The 19,550-nt window shown below is 41.3% G+C and overlaps 1 protein-coding gene across 2 annotated transcripts; it reads right to left on the bottom strand.

Annotated features, from left to right (window-relative positions):
* Positions 1-6,752: 6,752 nt before the first annotated feature.
* Positions 6,753-19,301, bottom strand: LOC119396851 (uncharacterized). 2 transcript variants are annotated; one of them, XM_037664194.2, is made up of 11 exons: positions 19,188-19,301; positions 17,736-17,885; positions 16,259-16,285; positions 16,167-16,196; positions 14,002-14,130; positions 13,112-13,335; positions 12,591-12,800; positions 11,952-12,089; positions 7,714-7,827; positions 7,086-7,224; positions 6,753-7,027 (listed from the first exon to the last, which is right to left on the bottom strand). In XM_037664194.2, exons 2-11 carry the CDS (start codon positions 17,758-17,760, stop codon positions 7,008-7,010), a joined length of 1,056 nt encoding a protein of 351 aa, XP_037520122.1. In that variant the 5' UTR covers positions 17,761-17,885; positions 19,188-19,301; the 3' UTR covers positions 6,753-7,007. The 2 variants fall into 2 exon arrangements, with proteins under 2 accessions (XP_037520122.1, XP_037520123.1); XM_037664195.2 differs by lacking the exons at positions 16,259-16,285; positions 19,188-19,301 and having other exon boundaries at positions 6,892-7,027; positions 17,736-17,796.
* Positions 19,302-19,550: the final 249 nt, after the last annotated feature.

Here is a 19,550-nt window from a genome sequence, read left to right as displayed (position 1 = left end):
ATTTAAAAGCTCTATGTATTAGCTGAACATAGGCAAGGTTACGAAAGGGTATTATTTTTTTAACTAGAAAAATATTTTTTTTGAAATTTTGTATCTCCACCAGCTATTCGCCGACGTAACTCAAGCGGCATGAAGCACTCACAACGGCAATCTTGAGCCCATGCCCACTGACCTGGGATGCAGACGTCCAACATGGTGCTGTCTATAAAGCAATGGAAAATGAAATGGGGTTGCTTTATAGACAGCACCATGTTTGACGTCTGCATCCCAGGTAAGTGGGCACGGGCTGAAGATTGCCGTTGTGAGTGCTTCATGCCGCTTGAGTTACGTCGGCGAATAGCTGGAGATACAAAATAAAAAAAAAATTCTGAAGTTAAAAAAATAACACCCTTTTGTAACTTTGCCTACGTTCAGCTAACACATAGAGCTTTCAAATGAAGTATCGTGCACATTTTTAGTCCGACCACCAAGGCAAGTTTTTTGATGCTAAATACAGAGCTTTTCTCAAAAAAAGTGAAATTCACAATTTTTTTCAGACGATCTGCTACACCTTCAGCGACTAAATTATTTTTCTTTTGTAGTATGTCGAACAGGCCACCAGTATACAATTCATTTCTACCCTTTGAGTTTGCCTTGTTCCTGGAAGAAAATATTAAACTTTGCAATTTTATTCAATTTTGCTCGTGCAAAAAGCCCTCGAAGAATCGATATACATAAATAAGTCATCATTTTTACATTTACATCACTTCATTAGCTTGCCGGAAATACCATTTTATCGAGTGCATCGCATAAATGTCCTTTGAAAAAAATTGTTGCTTGATGCCCTTTAGATGAGTCGGCACAAAACTACAGACTTTCACAAATAGGCGGGAAAATTTTTGGCAACAGAAATAAACGGGCAGAACGAGTTTCTAACTTCAAGAAAAACGTGGAAATTTTTTCAGCCATATTTGTGATGGTCGGAAAAACGCTGGATGATTTGGCATGGAATGGTCGACCCATAAGTACACACTTTGGGTTTCTAATTATTATTATTATTATTATTATTATTATTATTATTATTATTATTATTATTATTATTATTATTATTATTATTATATTATTATTATTATCAATGTCTTAGTCGTGCGGATACATCGCGGTATTCAGATATTGGCAATTGGTCAATGTCATCACTAACTGTAGGAGTAGCACCATGTTTTCTCTGCTTACGTCGGAGGTATCTCGCCTCTTACGCTCATTTTTATTGTTTTTTTACACTGTGATCTAGGTGCCCAAGGCATTCAAAAGCCCTAGGAGATGAAGACGTTATTTTTATTTTCCTACACATAGCGGGCCAAACCTGCTCAGCCATGCCAAGTGTGTAAAGATGCAAGATCTCCTGATGAAGACTACATGGCAAAGCATTTTGCCATGACATTGCGCCTGTTTGTTTGTCTGAGATCTTCGAGGCATACACATGAAGTTTTACACTGGGACTGCCTATAGTATGCAGATAGCTGCTGTGCTTATTTGCCACCGCGAGCAGTGTTTCGAGCCCTGCTTGCGCGGGCAAGTGCTGCTTTGCACTGCCAAAACGGGAAGACGCACCTGGGCAGTCGGGGAGGGCCTCTGCGGTCGTATCCATGACTTTTGGCGGCGAGCGACGCGTCTACGTTCTTTGCCCCGCCTGTGGGACTTCTTCTTCTGTCTCTTCTCGCGCTGTTCACGTGCTTCTCTCCGGCCTTTGATAAAGCGCCCCCAACTTGACAACTTAATTGACAAATGCGTATTCTCGATCAGGCAAAAAAAAAAGTAAAAAGAAAAAAAAGCTGAAGAAGAAAGAGAGGAGGAGGAGGAGAAGGAATAAACATTGGGTGCTATTCTGGACACTGTCGAATTCCGCCATCTTGTTGAATTTCGTAGTGGCGGCATTATAAGCCAATCAGAGAGGTCCCGGTCGTGGCGGCCGCAGTTTCGATGGAGGCGTAAATGCTTGAGGCCCGTGTACTTAAATTTAGGTGCATGTTAAAGACAGGTGGTCGAAATTTCCGGAGCCCTCCCCTACAGCGTCCCTAATAATCGTACCGTGGTTTTGGGACGTTAAGCCCCAACAGATATCATTAAAGAGGTCGTATAGCCCTCTGAGCCAATCATAGTTCTAATGGCGGAATTTGACAATGTCCAGAATAACGCTAATTACTTCACGATAAGACGAAGATGGCCATCCCCATTTGGGTGGCGTCCTCAATTCAGGGCGCCGTGGTCCTTGGTGAATAATGCGCGGCAAAGAAAGAAAGAAAGAAAGAAAAAGAAAGAAAGAAAGCAAGAAAGAACGAGAGAAAGAGAGAACGAAAGAAAGAAAGAGAGAGAAAGGAAATAGAGAACGAGAAAAAGAGAGAGAGAAAGAGAACGAAAGAAAGAAGGAAAGAAAGAAAGTGATATCTTGGGCGGCGAGGCAACTGACAAACTAGGGGAAATGACAGACCGCTGACCGTCAACAAATTTCCCTGCGCACAAGCTTTCCGCGGAAGCGGAAAAAGAGGCGAGAAGCAGGCATGCATGTTAAATGAAAGCAAGAACCGGGCGCCACTCACACACGTGAAACGCTTTTTAGTTGGAGTGACACCAACTCTCTAACCAACCAAAGTTCGCAGGGTTGTAGCCAGAAGTTTCTTTTTTCTAAAAGAAGGGGGGGGGGGGGCGTGTTCAGACACCCTTTATGTATGTCCATGTATGTCCGTGCGTGCATTCGTATGTGCGCGCGTATATATAAACATGCAAAATCGAAAATTTTGTTGAAGAAAGGTGTTCGAACCCCCAACCCCCATCTCCAGGCTACGCCAGTGCCCTAACCATAAGTAGCTTCACTGTAAAAACTCGCAGGGTCCCTTATTCATTCGCCTAAGATGACTCGAGGGCGAAAGCCATCTTGCTCTTCTTTTTCTTCTCAGTCGATGTATCGGTCCTCCTCTATCTCTACCCCCCCCCCCCCCCCGCCCCTTCTAACGTGTTTTTGCACTGCCTCCGTGATCGGCCCACCTTGATCCAAGCGAAGATGTCATGTGATGATGTCATCATGGGACGCCACAGAACGAGATGTCATGCAGTTTTGGTGATCTGTGACGTCATCACGTGATGATCTTTTGCATCACTCTCGTATCGACGCCGACGGACAATTTTCGTGTTTGATGATGCATATAAGGCTTTCGCCTTAAAAGCGACGTTCGCGTTACTTGGCCTTAGCGTGCGAATGATATGCTAGAAATGTGAATATGGAGAGAGAAAAAAACAACAAAAAAAGCTCGCATGGTCGAGGCAAGCCCTACGTCCCCTCAGGGGAGCGGCCACCTAAACTTGCTGGTTTCTGTCAATAAAGTTTATTCATCCTAGTCCGTTTCCTTATGTTTTTGCGAGTAACACGAAGGCGAAATTGCCACCCTCTTTTCTCTATCTTCTTTTCTTTCTGCTCAATAGATTGTATTGACGTCATGACTTCCGATGTATTTTTTCGTATTTGGTGTATTGTTTTCAGTTAGGCAATTTTTAGTATAATCTTCATTGTTGCATAGCTGAAGTGCCAGCTATGGAAGGGGTTTCAAGAGACTTGTTCGAAAACTATCAAAATTAAGAGAATTTGAATATTTGTTTGCTGCCTTCACAATTACTTTTCCTGAAGCGGCAGACACCTTAAGATCTTTTACAGCTGTAATTGGAGAAATTAAGTTAACTCTTTAGTTAGCGGAGAGAGTCGGGAAATGGGAGAATATAAGTACTTCCTGCGAAGAGCCCATCGCCGCTTTGAGAGATTGAAAAAAAAAAAAAAAACAGTCTCTAGTAATTATTGCGGCGTAATGAGATTAGAACAAACTTACCGGCGAATACCGAAAGTGAAGCGCCAATGAGCGCGACTAGCAGACGACCAGAATGACATTGACGTCACCGTGGCCGACATCATGGGGTACCAGCGGGTGTAGACGCTGCGTAAACTTTAGCTCGCACGCGCCGAGCAAGAAACGGTGAGGCTTGCCGTTATATTAGTGCCCTTGCCCCCAAGCATCTTTCATACCCCTCGCGTTCCTTTGTGTTCCCCCTTGGCGCGGCTGGCGAACAAAACAAAGCAGGGAGAGAACAAAAGAACGCGGGGACCGAACGACTGCGAGTCCCACATGTTGGGGTCCCCGCGCAGAGAACCTATCTGTGACGTCACGTGCAAACTATGTATACAACGATATCATGTACTGTACGTGCGCCCTGCGTGCTACATTCCCAAGCGTAGCCCGCACACAAGCTAACTCGATCAATGGTTGACATAACGACGCTGGCTCATTCTGGTAGGGTATGGCAGTTGCGCTCTTCCGCATTTCGGTTTCGGCGACGAAATTGGTCAGGTTTCATCACTCTGCTAATATTAGCAGCGACCGCTTTTTGGAAATCGCAAAGTGGCAATGGGCCCTTCGCAGGACGGGCTCCAATTCTCACACTTGAACCGACCACCTGTCTCCACTAATCAAAAATTTCATTTTTTAAAAAATACTACCGTACGTAGTAGTTGATGTGACTAGCTATCTTAACCATCTAGCCATCTGGCTAGGGTTGCCACCTTTCCTTGAAAAAAAAAAAGAAACGGCCCTGGGGGGGGGGGGGGGGGGGGGGGCTACAGGAGGTCGACGGTGAACAATAGACGCCATATAAAGTCTACACTAAAGAGAAACTATGAATCGGTTTAGACATATAAATTGTGCTCTGAGAACTCTAATGTCGTTAATTTCGTCATGATAAGTTTATTAATAAAGGATAAAATCAAGTTCAGTCTTTTTTTTTTTTAATTTCGCGCGAAATTTCCCCGCGTGACGTCACGGATTTCAAAGTGTACTTATCGTATTTTGGCGCCATTGGCTGAACAAAATTACCCCAAAGTTGGTATGTTAAGTCTATGGCCCTATCAGAGGACAATGTACTTCATTTTTACCGATTAGGAGCTACGTAGTCCCTAGTAGGCACCGTCAAAACGTGTGACGTCACGGCGAATGGTGCCGAAACTTCTAGGTCGCGTCGCCACCCATATTTTGTTTTTGCGCGTCTTCTCGCAGCAAGCGTGGTGTTTTTGGCATCGTGAAAGAGTACTTTACTCATATGAGAAAAATTGTTTTGCTCTTTAGTGTCCCTTTAATGTAACATTGCTTTCCTTGAGCGAAGTAAAATTAATTTACATGTGCACAAAAACACAACACTCAGCTAACCAAAATGGTGGCATAAAAATGCCCGTAATTACAATGGTGATTCTACTAAAAGTGACGTTTTGGTTGCTGTTTGAAAAGTATCCGCACATACTTCGTCCATAAAAAGCTCTTCTTTGCGTCTGAATGCATCAGGCCAGTGACATAAACATGAACCAACGTTGAAATGTATACAGTGCATATGCCACAAAAATATCGGATATTCACATACTGCTACTAAGAAATTTTTAAAAGGGATTGACGGTAAATATTTACCATCGTAGTTGTTGAACTGATGCTTAAAAAAAATAAAAATCCTAGGTGCGGACCGGCAACGGGCCCGCTATCTAAGATACCGGTCGGGCCGGTCTAAAGTCGGACAGGTGGCAACCCTATTTAAGGCCCAAATTATTTCTTTTCAAAGCAAGCAAGTGGTTTTTACAATTTGAGATGCTCATGATCATGGTAGTCCAAAAATATGAAAAAATCTGCACTCAAGAGTAATTAGTGACCGAATTAATTTATGAATTATTTAATATTACGCCATTTTTTATTCATTTATTACTTAAAAATTATTTCGATGGACTAGCACGACACCCCATAGACAAAATTGGGTACGAGCCATGCTCAGAGGAAAACAACAAAAAATTCATATTTTCGATACAGAACGAAAATAAATTACTTACCTCCGCACGGTGAAGAAGCTGCCTCCACTGTAATGTAGAGGTCGTACTGTGTAACAGCACGACCTATACTGTAATTTCTTTGTTCACACTTGACCGCACTTTCTTGTGCGTACCAGATTGGCAGCATATGTAGAGCAGATGCTAAATACGAGTTCTAGCGGAACAAGAACCCATTTTATGTACCAGGTAGTCTCTGACTGGCCTACACAATTGATTCCACTTGAAATCGCAGGGCCTGAAAGAGTTAAAATGTCTGCCACTGCAGAAAAAGTAATTATGAAGGGAGCGAGCAAATATTCCCTTTCCCTTATTTTTGAAGATTTTCGGACACATTTCTTGAAACCTTGTATACAAGGGCGTAGAGAAGATTTTGTCTAACGAATGAATGAACTACTTTATTTTTCCGTGTCTAAAGGGAAGGGGGCAATGAGACAAGGGCTGGCAGGGAGGAACAACTTGAAGTAGGTCGCCTCTACCCTCTTGGCCCACTCCTGGATGGCATTTTGAATGTCAAATGAAAGATTTGAGGTGCAAACTGAGAATAAGGAAAAATGAAGACTGGACAGACGCTAGACAGGATAAGACTGGCGTCCTATCCTGTCTCCTACTTGCTTTTTCTTGCTCTCAGTTTGCACCACAAATTTTTCGTTATTCCATGCACCAACTCGTCCGACATTATATTCTGCTGAAGTACTTCAGTAAGGGGGGTGGGTGAAGTTAAGAGGGAAGGGGGTTGTCCATCAAATGCATGCATGCATGTGTGTGTGTGTGTGTGCTACCATAGATACAATGGGTGTCGAGAAATGTTTGGGAGAAAGGAGTCTCCAGATCAAGCATATTTACTAGAATTGATTTTATTTTTCAAGTAGTGAGCATATTACCACGGAATGCCCAGTGTAAGTGTACCAATGACAAACATCTGTGCACATGAGAGTCCTGCACTGTGAAAGTTGAGATTGCACATCTGTAGCAGCGCATGATGAGCACACATAGACACACAACAAATGCCACTTGGTTATCTGTGGTGAAGTGCTAAACAGATAAAGGCTATTTGGTACAACAAGCACTTTTATTCAACAACAAAATCAAGTTTATTAACTTCAGGAGACCCACTGCCCACAGCTCAGTCACTGTGCCTTGAGCCTAAAAGAGAATAGCACAAGGTTAGCACAACAGCAAATGGGAAATAACTATAGATTACCAGAAGCATGCCTCAAATTGGCCAGTGTACTAATGCGAGGAAACGGCCGCTTTTCTGGGCAGGTGCCATGTGGATCATCATAATCCACATTGAACGCTGCTAAGCATCCCTTGGGATTCAGTTGCAAGAACTGGTTGGCCTACAGGAGAACAGATGCAAGGACATGCAAATTAGGTGGTAGCACATGAAAATGTCAATCATTTCGATTCTTGAAAACTAAAGATAACCTAGAATGCATACAGCTGAATTGCATCAGTTATTATCCACAACATATGCACTGACAGTTTGTGGGCATATCTTTAACATGTCCTTAAATGGAAGTGAAATACTTGAACAAACATTGTTTCTTATCTATAAACGTGCATGCAGACAGTGGCAGTGCCCCGCAACATTTCCGGCTGTAAGGCATCCAATGTGATGCAATACACCAAATGACATGGTGTGGTGTACTGATGGTCAACAAAACATGACATGCACAAACCAATATACTAATGCCACTGCTCATTATCAGGTGGTGGGGCTGCAGAAAAGTGGTTGTAGTTTAGAAATTGCCACTTTCACCAGGTTTTCCTTTTATATTATGAAATTTTAATCCTATCATGCAGTGTCAAACATTTTGTAAACTCACCTTCATTGTAAGTGTCCTTGGTACTTCAAATGTACGTGTAACGCTAACATTAGAAGAGATTGCAGACAACCACTCCCAGTTTACAATTGCTTTAGAGCCATCATTTTCACAGGCCTGGAAAATACATTTAAGTATTTCATATTTATGACAATAATAGCAAACTACATGTTGTGGAGTAGCATAGAATCTCTATGCGAGTACGAAAGAAAACTCATTTGTAAATGCAACGTTGCAGAGGAAGTGAGCTCTACTATTTTACATGTGTTGGCTGTTACGGCACTGTTATTGTGGCTTCTTAAGCAGTACTACAAAACAGAACAGTGTTTTATTACAGTGCCTTGGCCTGCCTGACTGCTCAGAATTGACTGCATATGTCAGGGTTGCCACTGACTTTCGAGTAAATGTCGCCAAACAACGAGCAGAAAGTCGCCAAAAGTCGCCATTTTTTTTAGAAATTTCGCCAAAAAAGTCGCTATTCTAGATGTGTGCGGCATATCCTAGTAATAGGAATTTTCACTGATGTAAATCGCCGTAGAATACAGTGCCATTCAAAGCCCTTAAAGTATCTTGACATTTCTCAATGCCAGGCGCATCGCCCCTTCACCATGGGAGTGCTTGGTGCACCTGGTTCTCCGACTAGCCGTAAGATGTGCGCGGAGGCGCAAGTATGAAAGAATAAAACGCTCATGATATCCTTCCATCCCTGTCCGCTCGTTTCAAAGGTAAAAGTGTGGTAAACCTTGGGCGAAAGCCGCGAAGGCATTGTTTGTAAACAGCTTTACATCCCCTCATATGAAAAAAAGGATTAACAGGTTTATTGAAAGTAGTAAGACAGAATTCTTACAGGTATCGTTCATTAGTGAGTCTTATACCTTTCAGTGAGAACTAATATGACACCGGACGCCACTGTCCCTTTCATATATAATCACTTATATCTACTCGCGTCAATCCAGTGCGTTGTAATTGAACAGGTAGACATTGTAAAATGTTAGATAGCAATTGTTTTCATTGCACACGCTCACCGAGAACAGTAGAAAATGCCCGAATAAATAATTTTTTTATTGCACGAACACCGGCGTATCCGCCCATCTTCGCTATACGAGCTCGATTAGGGGATACTGCAGTGGTGAATAGGTCGCCAAGCTATTCAGAATAGTTGGAGCTTTGGCGGAACAAATGGCCGGAACACACGACCAACCCGTCATCTAGCCCCTTCAGAAGCGAAACTTTAGCGAAGCTCTCTAGCATCTAGATGAATCTAGATGAATTGAGTTAGAAGCATCTAGATGAATTGAGGAGATACACACGAGTTACAGGACGGACATACAGAACGGCGCGTAATGTGCACCTCAAAACCCAGAAAAATACAGAGAATAGTGCCGCTCATTCGTTGGGAAGGCGCTGAGCTTAGGATGCATAACTCAGTGGAGACCTAAGCTGAAAATCGCCAAAAATTCGCCATGTCGCCATTCATAATTTTAGGTCGCCACGGGCCTCTCAAATTCGCCAATTTGGCGAAAAGTAGCCACCATTGGTAACACTGGCATATGTGCCCCTTGCGATGCGTGTGAGTACCCATCGAGGTAACGGTTTGTGCAACTTGCTATGCTGTTAACATCGTGCAAGAACACAATCGGTGGTATTGAGAGGCCTGATGAAAACCCACATAAACACTGTGGTCAAAGCTGTGCTCCTGTAAAGTCACAGGCACTTTTTTATAAAAATTGTGATTGAAAGAATGAAAGCACCGAGGCGTCTTGTCCTTAGGCATGAGGCTGAGCAGACAAGCAACATAGTAGTAAATTGTGCCATTTAATCAATTCTTGGCTTCTCCTCCTCTTGCTTTTTAACATACTCTTATGGCTGTATACTGCAGTCACAAGTCACGATATCATTTTTAAAAAATTCGTAGCGCACTTCTTTGCATTGTACATTTGCCTAACGGTGGCACTGGTTATGGAAGTGAACCCAATGTGTCAAGTACGTATACTACGGTGTAATACACTGATCATTATGCCTCTATGGTTAGGTAGCGCACTTTCGACGGGGACAAAAGAAACAGAAAGGACACGACACTCGCGTGTAATACACTGTTGTGCAATGCTTAATCTTGGGAGCTATGTCAACATTTTCCACATCATAAGGCAGGCAAACTACTTCTAGGTGTGTAGTACAAGAATGGCTACTCTGCCATTGGCTTGGCATACAGTGCAACCTCGGTGATACGAATCTCACGGGACCACCAAAAATATTCGTATCATCCGAAATTCGTATCACCAGAAAGCATGGAAAATTAGCATGCGACAAAAGAAAGCTGCCGTACAATTTCATTTATTGTTTGTCGGGGCTGCGGCACCGTCGCGAAGAATCCTGAATGATTGCCAGTGAAGTTTTTAGATGTCTGCAATCATACCAGCACTCGTAAATATGCGGCCCGTACGCGCGCATTTAATTAATGAACCAGGTGCGTTGTAACCCGCGACACTCGGAAGCCGTGACGCGTCTCTGAAGGTTTATTCTGACCGTAAGAAAAGTGTTTTTCTTAGACCGTGATTCTGACTATTTGGCGGTGCGGCGCATGTCCACGCTTGCGTTCTCGCGCTCGCACGTGCTTGGCGCGTCGTCCGCGACAGCGCGGACAGCACCTCTTCGTACCTGGGAGGTAGCGTACGTTCGTATCAAGCGTCGCTGGGTGAAAATCAGTTCGCAACAACCGTATTCCATTACACTGCAGGCCAAGGGGCCTTGGCCGGGGCCAACGAAAAATTCGTATCACCCCGAAATTCGTATGAGCTGTGATTGTATCACCGAGGTTTCACTGTATAAGCAGTGTGTGTTTACTTGCACGTGGACCCCTCTAAGAGATTTGGCTACATTAAAACGTTTGCAATATTATTGCAGTGCCCATCTCAAACTTCACCTTGATTCGCAACTAGGCCAAACACAAGTTCTCCTTGTCGCACCTGAAAGCTTTGATCTCAGCATGCACAGCAGTCCAATACAAGTCTGTGTAGCCCCACACCATCTGGTTAATCCAGCATGCTACATAGTACCTCTGGTCCAACATAACTGCTATGAACATACTTGAATGGGCAATGTGTAAGTGCATGTCGATAAAAATTAGGTCTGCCCTAATATGACGAACAGGCTTGTACCGTTTTTACCAGATTACGCCAATGATCCGTTCTGAGTTGCTGCTGGCTGCATGTACCCAACTTCAACTGCTGCCCCATTGTTGCACTATAGTACCTTCAACTCAGGATGCACACCTCACATCTGCACATTTTTAAAGCAAAGTCCTCAAAGTGGTGCGCAATAACGTAACAATGAAAAGATACCAACTGGCCCAAGCAAGTACACTTGTATTTTAAAGATCGTTAAGTTAGCTTTCTCAAGTTTCTCAGCAGCACTGTCAATACGCTTGCCCCATCTTGAAATGGAAAAGTGGAGAGAAAAAAGTTGCAGTGCCACCCAAAGGGTGAAACCAATGACAAAGACGGCCTGGTACTACAAGTAGCAGAGAGAATTTAACTGTTTGGGCAGCTTTGTAGAAAAAAAAACATTTGTAGTGATAAGCAAATGTGAGCTTTCTAGAGCAGCTTCTGATTTTTTTCCTCCCTTCTTTTTTATTTTTTACTTCTTGCTGCAAGCATGGCTTACCCTGACACTTTACCATTGCTTCAGGCACAGGCCACCAGCATGTGTGGCGATGCAAGTGTTGGTTCATCAATGTCCCAGGGGGGGAGTTAATAGATTGAGCATGAATTTGATGTTCTCCAGACTATTTTGTTGTTACATAACAAGATCTTTGATCGTTACGGGGAATCCACAAAGACAACAACTTCCTACGATGCTACAAATGCAACTCGATTGTCTATGACCTTACTGTAGTTACTGCTGTGCAAAAACAACTTACCTGGAATTAGAGACATACATAACAGTAAAAACACATGTGCAATAATAATAATAATAATAATAATAATAATAATAATAATAATAATAATAATAATAATAATAATATAATAATAATAATAATAATAATAATGTGTATTGCACCATATAATGAAGAGAAAGGGGAAGTCAGCCAGAACGGCGTGGTGTGCCCATACTGCGACATTGTACACCAAAAAGAAGATTATATGCTCCTTCTCATTATACATATATGATTTTGTGTATGGAGACAAAGACAATGCTGTCATCACGAGCTATTGTTAACAATCCATTTTGCTATTTCTCACCTGTGAATAGTCCTCCCACTCTTCATGGACACAATGATCTCCAACAAGAGCGTGTTTCCTTGTTCGAAAATGCTGCACAGCTAGGTTCACCGACATACAAACCACGGCACGGTGTCGTTCATTTCGAGATATGATCGCCTGCAAAGTGACACACTTCATTTGGTGCAAGGAAAAAACTAGACTCTGGTTATGACTTGCCGTGAAAGACCCCTGAGATGGTAGGCAAGATTGTATGGTTGAGAGAAATACGTTTGCACACAATTACTAAATGATGTAACTGTAAAACACAATTCTCTTGCACTAGCCTGCCGTGACACGGGTTTCATAGACTGATGAAACCCAGTCTAATGTGGCCCACATTAATAATCGAATGGAGTGGTCATACACAACTGGATCGTGTGAGTGGCAATATGTGCAATGCATGGTGGTCACAGCTAGTGCTGTGAACTAACACTGCTAGAAAAGTTACAAGACCATTTGCATGACCTATAAAAGAACTTGGCATAGCAGTGAAGTCTCCACAAACGCTTCTGCTATGGGCATGATTCAGTTTATTATATATTGGTATTTGGGAATGACTGAAGGTCACCTAATAGTGCTTGGAAGCACAGTGATTGAAATGATACCTTCAGTACCTACCATCTCTTCAAGGTGCCTGCTACTGAATGGTTCTACAGATGGAAAGGTGATTTGGCAGAAGTCACTTGGCACTGGGCGATGCATGGTGAACACAAGGACATCTGAGAACCTGCTCAGCCTCTTCCATATTGTTAAGTGATGCTCCTTTGCGGGAACTCCGATGACAAGCCCCAGGGGTGTGGGCTTATTCTTTAATGCCCAGTATGTCCTCTGTGACAAGGGTACAAACAATATGCTTCAAAATTGTTTTGTTCACTTGACATTAGTTCCATTTTTGTACTCTTTTCAAAATTCACACGACCAGTGTTGCAAACTGTACCTTTGATTACAACAGAGCCATACATGAACAGATATACTTTCTTTAAAAAAAAGTAATATGATTAAATTTATTTAGCTTTACTATTCTGTGCAGGGTCCAACATGCCTTGGAAATAGAGTTTGTTAATCTACCGTCTTTGCAGTTTAGGCACTATTATACAACTGCAGCGGACTAAAGTCTGTTTAATGTACAAATAACTTGCCTTTGTAACCTCCAAAAACACTTTTGGTGGTAATGGTGCTTCTGGGAACATAGCTATGCCATGCAGCCTTTGTTGGAGGACCCAGCGTTTTGTTGCCTTCACAAACAGGTTGGTGAAGACAGACCGTGTGGCTGCTCTTTTGAGCCATGAAAACTGGGTAATTGCAGCCAGCATCCATGTTCCAGAGTTTCTGGGAAGGTGCTTGAACTTTCTAAAGGCGGCTTCTGTAACAGAGAAAGCAAAGTATTTGCCTGAAGAAATTGCTTTTGGCCAAATTAATGCACATAATTATCACTTGTAGTCAAGTGCTTAATGAAAATGAATTTGGTCAGGCATTATCATTATGAAAGGTGTAGCGTCACCAACAGAAGATAAAAACTTACTCTGTCGTATTTAATCGTTTAAGATGTGAGCCAGGGAAACATCGGTCCCAAGACATCACCTTGTTACTTAATGCTAAACTTTACTTTTACACCAATGTGACCTGAGGAGTGTTCCCCTTTGGTGTATGGCTTTTGCATAATGACTTTGGCACAATCTAGAACTGCTAGCACACTTTGAGCACTGTCAACAGTGCAACCCACCTAGCAAGGACAAAACACTGGAATATGTGAGCAGTAAGTAACAAGAACATTTTTTGCAAGCTATAACTGCAGCTCGGGCTATGAACGAATACTGTAAAAAATATGGACGAACCTAAACGAAAGTGAAAATAGATGCAAAGACTTGACACTCATGGGAGCCAAAACCATAACCTCTGCATCATCCGTGCACCGCACGCCCAGAAGTGCTGAAATGGCAGCTGCTCCTCTGTCCACTTTTTCAGGTATTTATGTATGTGTACAAGGTTTAACCTTGGCGGAAGAGGGGAATGGCTAGTCTATACTTACCATTGTGAATGGCAACCCTGTCGAATGCTAACATATACTCGACAGATTGGAACACAAGATAGTTGCACAGTTCTCCAGGGAAGTTGTCCATTAGATGCGCCGCTTCCGAAAACACACACAGCAGAGAAGCTGAAAACAAGGAGGAGATTTTACAGGAAAGGTTTAACACTAGACAAATGAGTTCAAAGAATGGGAATCGCAACCATAAGAAATGCACCACTATTTTTACAGCAGTAAAGAAATAGCTCTATTTGCTGGCATTGCTAAGTACACAGCATATCTAAGGCTGTGCATTTAAAAGCAGAAGCAGAGCATCAGTGCAAGCATTCATTATGGGCTTACAACAGTGCAGATAATTCATCTTCACTAAGTAGCACAAGCAATAGGATTGTCATTATAAACTTAAATATTTGAGTTAACTGCCAAAGTATTTTTCCAAAGCACTCCCACTAACCCTGTCCTGTGCCACATGTGGAACGGAAGGCCCAAACTGCTTGCAAAAGGGCATAGGGTCATTCCACGCCAAACGTCCCAGCCATTTCGGCAACTATCTCAAATGTACTGAAAAAAAATCGTGCCGATATATTACGTTGAAAACAGTGAATTGCTAGAATATTTAGGAGAGAAAAAATTTTTTGGTCTTGTGGGTTCCTATTAAATTTACCAGAATGTCACCTGGGTGTTGTTTGTAAGAAAATTTATTCTGAGAGTATTGTTTCTTGTTTTAATACCAAATTTGGTTTACATATTAAGCAAAGGTGTTTGTGTAAGCTGTTTAAAGCTCGATAATATTAGTACAATTTTTCTGCCATATACGCCTCCAGGAATTTCGCCAAAATGTTCTATGTTTGCATTTTTTCCATTGCGATATTGCGCCTTGTATGAATATACGAGTAATGAATACTTACTCTACAGAAGGTATATTTTGCGATAAAAATATTTTCAGACCCCTCAAGTTTCTAAACATTACGTGAAAAAATCACGAATTTCAGAAAATCGTCGTTTTGGTCCACATTGAGACGCGATTTACACCACGTGGTGCTCCAACTAAAAACCGGCTTTATACCTCAATCGAAAGCAACTAAAGAGTTCTTCTTATACGGCAAGTTTTATCATTACAATTTTTGTTTTAAGGAAGAAAATAATTTTTGATGTTCCCCATTGACGGCAATTGGGAATATCAATGAGGAAGCTGCCATGTGACCAAATGGGGAGATAGCCATGGGTCAATGTGGACCAAAACGACGATTTTCTGAAATTCGTGATTTTTTCACGTAATGTTTAGAAACTTGAGGGGTCTGAAAATATTTTTATCGCAAAATATACCTTCTGTAGAGTAAGTATTCATTACTCGTATATTCATACAAGGCGCAGTATCGCAATGGAAAAAATGCAAACATAGAACATTTTGGCGAAATTCCTGGAGGCGTATATTGCAGAAATATTGTACTAATATTATCGAGCTTTAAACAGCTTACACAAACACCTTTGCTTAATACGTAAACCAAATTTGGTATTAAAACAAGAAACAATACTCTCAGAATAAATTTTCTTACAAACAACACCCAGGTGACATTCTGGTAAATTTGGAAGGCACCCACAAGACCAAAAAATCTTTTGTCTCCTAAATATTCTAGCAATTCACTGTTTTCAACGTAATATATCGGCATGATTTGTTTCAGTACATTTGAGATAGTTGCCGAAATGGCTGGGACGTTTGGCATGGAATGACCCCATAGTGACTTGCAACATATGCTCCATGCAACAGTGTTCAGTGTGATCAAATTTAACAGGAATACCAACTGCTTTATATCTAGACTTCACACTTCAACCCACACTTTGCAAGTAATTGTTAATTTAAAACTAATTTCATGTTCCCTTTGACACTGCTCACAAGTATGCATGCCAATTGGTCACAATAACCCAGTTTTATGTGGTCTACTGCTTTCAGTGCCTCTTAAGACATGCAGTAACAACAGAATTAATTTCTCTTCACATGACATGCTACTTAACTAGTATTTTTCTACCCTTCTCATCAAAATCAGATTTATGCCATTCTTAAACCACTCATTCCACACCCTAATTTATGCCTAAGTTACGTAACATTCGTTGTGCCAACACTAAACCATATCTTTTACTGGGGTTGCCTGAGTGCTTGTACTTACAGTGCTTGAATTCTGGTTCCTTTGCATGCTCTGAAATTGCAAAAATAGCAAGATATAGTCGCAGAGTCTTTAAGGAGCATTGATTGCCTTACCATCTTTATATTTTGTTGCTGTGGAAACTGAAAAAGTCCAAAGTAGAGATTAAAAATTCAACTGCTCCACCCTGTACAACCTTTTGAGGTAAACAGTACTGTATGTATCCCTGATACAATAGCTACAGGACCTAATCGAGGCTCTGTGTATGCTCGCATATTCTGCAGTAAATTAGTGATGACATGTCATCACGGGGTATGATCTCGTGATTGCATATACTATTTTAAGTCTTACTCCGTACATCACTAGTAGCTTATTCTTAGGCCATGCGTTTCTTTTCATAAGACTAGTCATTTACTAGCCTCTCATTCATAAATACTAAATTACTCTCTTTCTCTTGTTGTCTACTTTACTAATTGTGACAAGTAAATGTTTATTCTTGCTGTTGAAAACTGAATTGTATGCATAGGCGTGCGCACGGGAGGTGGGGGGGCAGCCGCCCCCCCTATTCACCTGGGGGCAATGTCAGCGCGTCAGCACCATATTTGACATAATTGGGAAGGGGGGGCACTGGAATGTACCTTCCCCCCCCCCCCTGAAGGAGAACCCTGCGCACGCGTATGATTGTATGCATTGCAGTTAACAGATGCTCTTTGCCATTTGATGTTTCCCTGGCTCCATCCTCGTCTTTGCACGTTACAACTTTGACTATTGTGTTACTCAGTGCCAGTTTAAAACCTTTCTGTTCATGCCAATTTAACAGCACCCATTCTACTATGCAAAGCCATCACTGTTTTCGTACACATAATCCATTTCTTTGACATTTCAGCGTCCTGTAATTATCATTGCTAGAATAGACATTAAATCGAAATAAAATAATTAAACATACAGTGGCCTTGTAATGGCTCTGTGATTAAATGGTGGGAACCTTTCAACACCTCTGCATTTGTGCACAAACCATGTTTCCATGTACACACTGTTAATAAGGACATATTTTCAACCTCCCATGGGAGTCCATTTATGACTGAATTCAGGATACAAACATTTACTTTTTTTGTGTGGGTAACAATTTTCCTTTTTACATAATGTGCTCCACATTGTGGATCTTGACAGAACTCACTTCTTTATTCAATGTTCTTGCACTATTAGCTGTCAATTTATTCATTCTTGTCCAATCATTTGCTAGCATCCTATTTAGATCGTTTGGTAGAGAAACTGCTCCGCAATGTCTACAGTACAGGGTTTAATTCCCAGAGCAAAATAAATGTTTCTTCATTTGCAAAGGTATTTTTCTTAATACCCAGGTGGGTTTCCTTTGTACCTTTCAAGGTACTCTTGAATTAATAAGAACTATTCTTGCAACAATCCACTAGTAGTGCACCATCTCGTCCTCACAAGTAAAGGGCCCATACTAAATCTATGAGCTGCAGTCAAGTTAGCGAGGTTGTTGTCAACATATGAGAGCAGCCTTCCTGTAATGCTTATTATGCAAACTTTGAGAAAATTTACATGTTTACAAAGGTAAGATATGCTTACACAGTGAGCTCTTGTTTTTGGACATAACATCCGCTATAAGGCGAACACGTGGAAAGCTCGCTCATTCATACAGTGGTTATCAAGGTCATCAAAGTTGAACCCAAAGACTGCCACACAGCCATCAGGATGTGCTTGACGAAACTTGACCACCTATGTGAAGGAATAGGTAGAACAGCAAGTGAACAGCCCTTCTGAGATGATAAAAAGCTGTTCCGAGAGTGATTCGCAAGAATCAGCAAGTAGTTTAAACGGACACTAAAAAGCAAAATGATTTTTCTCATATTAGTAAAGTACTCTTTCACGATACCAAAAACACCATGCTTGCTGTGAGAAGGCGCTTAGTAAGCAAGAAAAAGCGCAAACACAAAATGTGGGTGGCGACACCACCTTGAAGTTTCCGCACCATTCGCCGTGACGTGACATGTTTTGACGGCGCCTACTAGGGACTACGTATTTTCTAATCGGTAAAAATTAAGTAAATTGTCCTCTGAGGGTGCCATTGATTTAACATACCAAGTTTGGAGTAATTTTGTTGAGCCAATGGCGCCAAAATATGATAAATACATTTTGAAATCCGTGATGTCACGCGGGGAGATTTCGGCACAAGATTTAAAAATGAAACTTTGAACTTAATTTTGTCCTCTATTAATAAACCTATGATGGTGAAATTAACGGCATTAGAGGTCTCAGAGCACAATTTACTGATCTAAACCGATTCATTGTTTCTCTTTAGTGTCCCTTTAATGTGTTGAAAGCTGAAAACAGGCAATGTTGTCTAATAGTTGTTAACCTACAAAAAAATAAATATATATCCAAGGCTAGGAGTTTTTGCCAGAGAACAGCAGAATACTGAGAGAGGTACAATATACCTCATAAATCATTATTTTTAAGATTCTGTGCACTTAAAATAAATGAATTCATTAAAAAGTACATTTTCCCACTTTGCAATTTTGTTTACAACCAGTTTTATCCTAATGTTGCACGTTTTCTTTCTATTCTATTACACTGAACATTTTATTTTTCATGTCCACTAAATGAGACAGCCGTGACATCTATGGCCTTTCCTACAGCCTTTTTTTAGGTGCACGATAAAATGAGTACATACTGCTACTGCTGCTACATTTAGTTTAAAATATCAAAATTTGCAAAACATCAATACTAAATATGTAGCAAGCTGCTTGAGCTGCTTGAAGTGCTTGAGCTGCTTGAGGAAGCTTCCTCAATATGTGAACCACTTTAGTTTCATAACCGGAGCAAAAAAACTAGCACTAAGGAATATTAAAATAAAATTAATAAACCCTGAAAATTCCACTGCAATTGCACATACAGATCAAAATTTGACATCTCTTTCCCACATCCCCTCCATATATAACAGTAATGGGAATCAACAAACAAGGTCTGGCTGTAAGTAATGCCCCTCTTCAACTAGCTAGGTTTGCAATTTCTAATCACCTTGTCATAAGTTGTTCGCTTGGTTTCAAAAATCATAACATAGCTGCTGTTGCTCTGAACCAAGCCCTCCAGACCTGGTTCAATGGTTTCTTCCTCGCTACCTGTCGGGCACACCTTGAAAGAAAGGAGAGAGGTACATGCAATCATTATAACTTGTAAGCGCAACAAGGTGAAGAAAGCAAGCAAAATATTGTGAATGACTAAGAATTATGATGAAAAAATACTAGGAGCAACTAAGCAGGAATAAACATTTTGTAAACAGTTGGAATAAATGTGGTGTGTTCATTTGTAAACAAGTTTAGCTCTACTTATATTACTCAAGCACATCTAAAGTTATTGAGCCGTTTCTCATTTCAAAACACG

The sequence above is a fragment of the Rhipicephalus sanguineus genome, chromosome 6 (genome assembly GCF_013339695.2).
Source record: "Rhipicephalus sanguineus isolate Rsan-2018 chromosome 6, BIME_Rsan_1.4, whole genome shotgun sequence".
In the NCBI taxonomy this organism is placed as follows: domain Eukaryota; kingdom Metazoa; phylum Arthropoda; class Arachnida; order Ixodida; family Ixodidae; genus Rhipicephalus; species Rhipicephalus sanguineus.
This window is presented reverse-complemented; position numbering and strand designations above follow the sequence as displayed.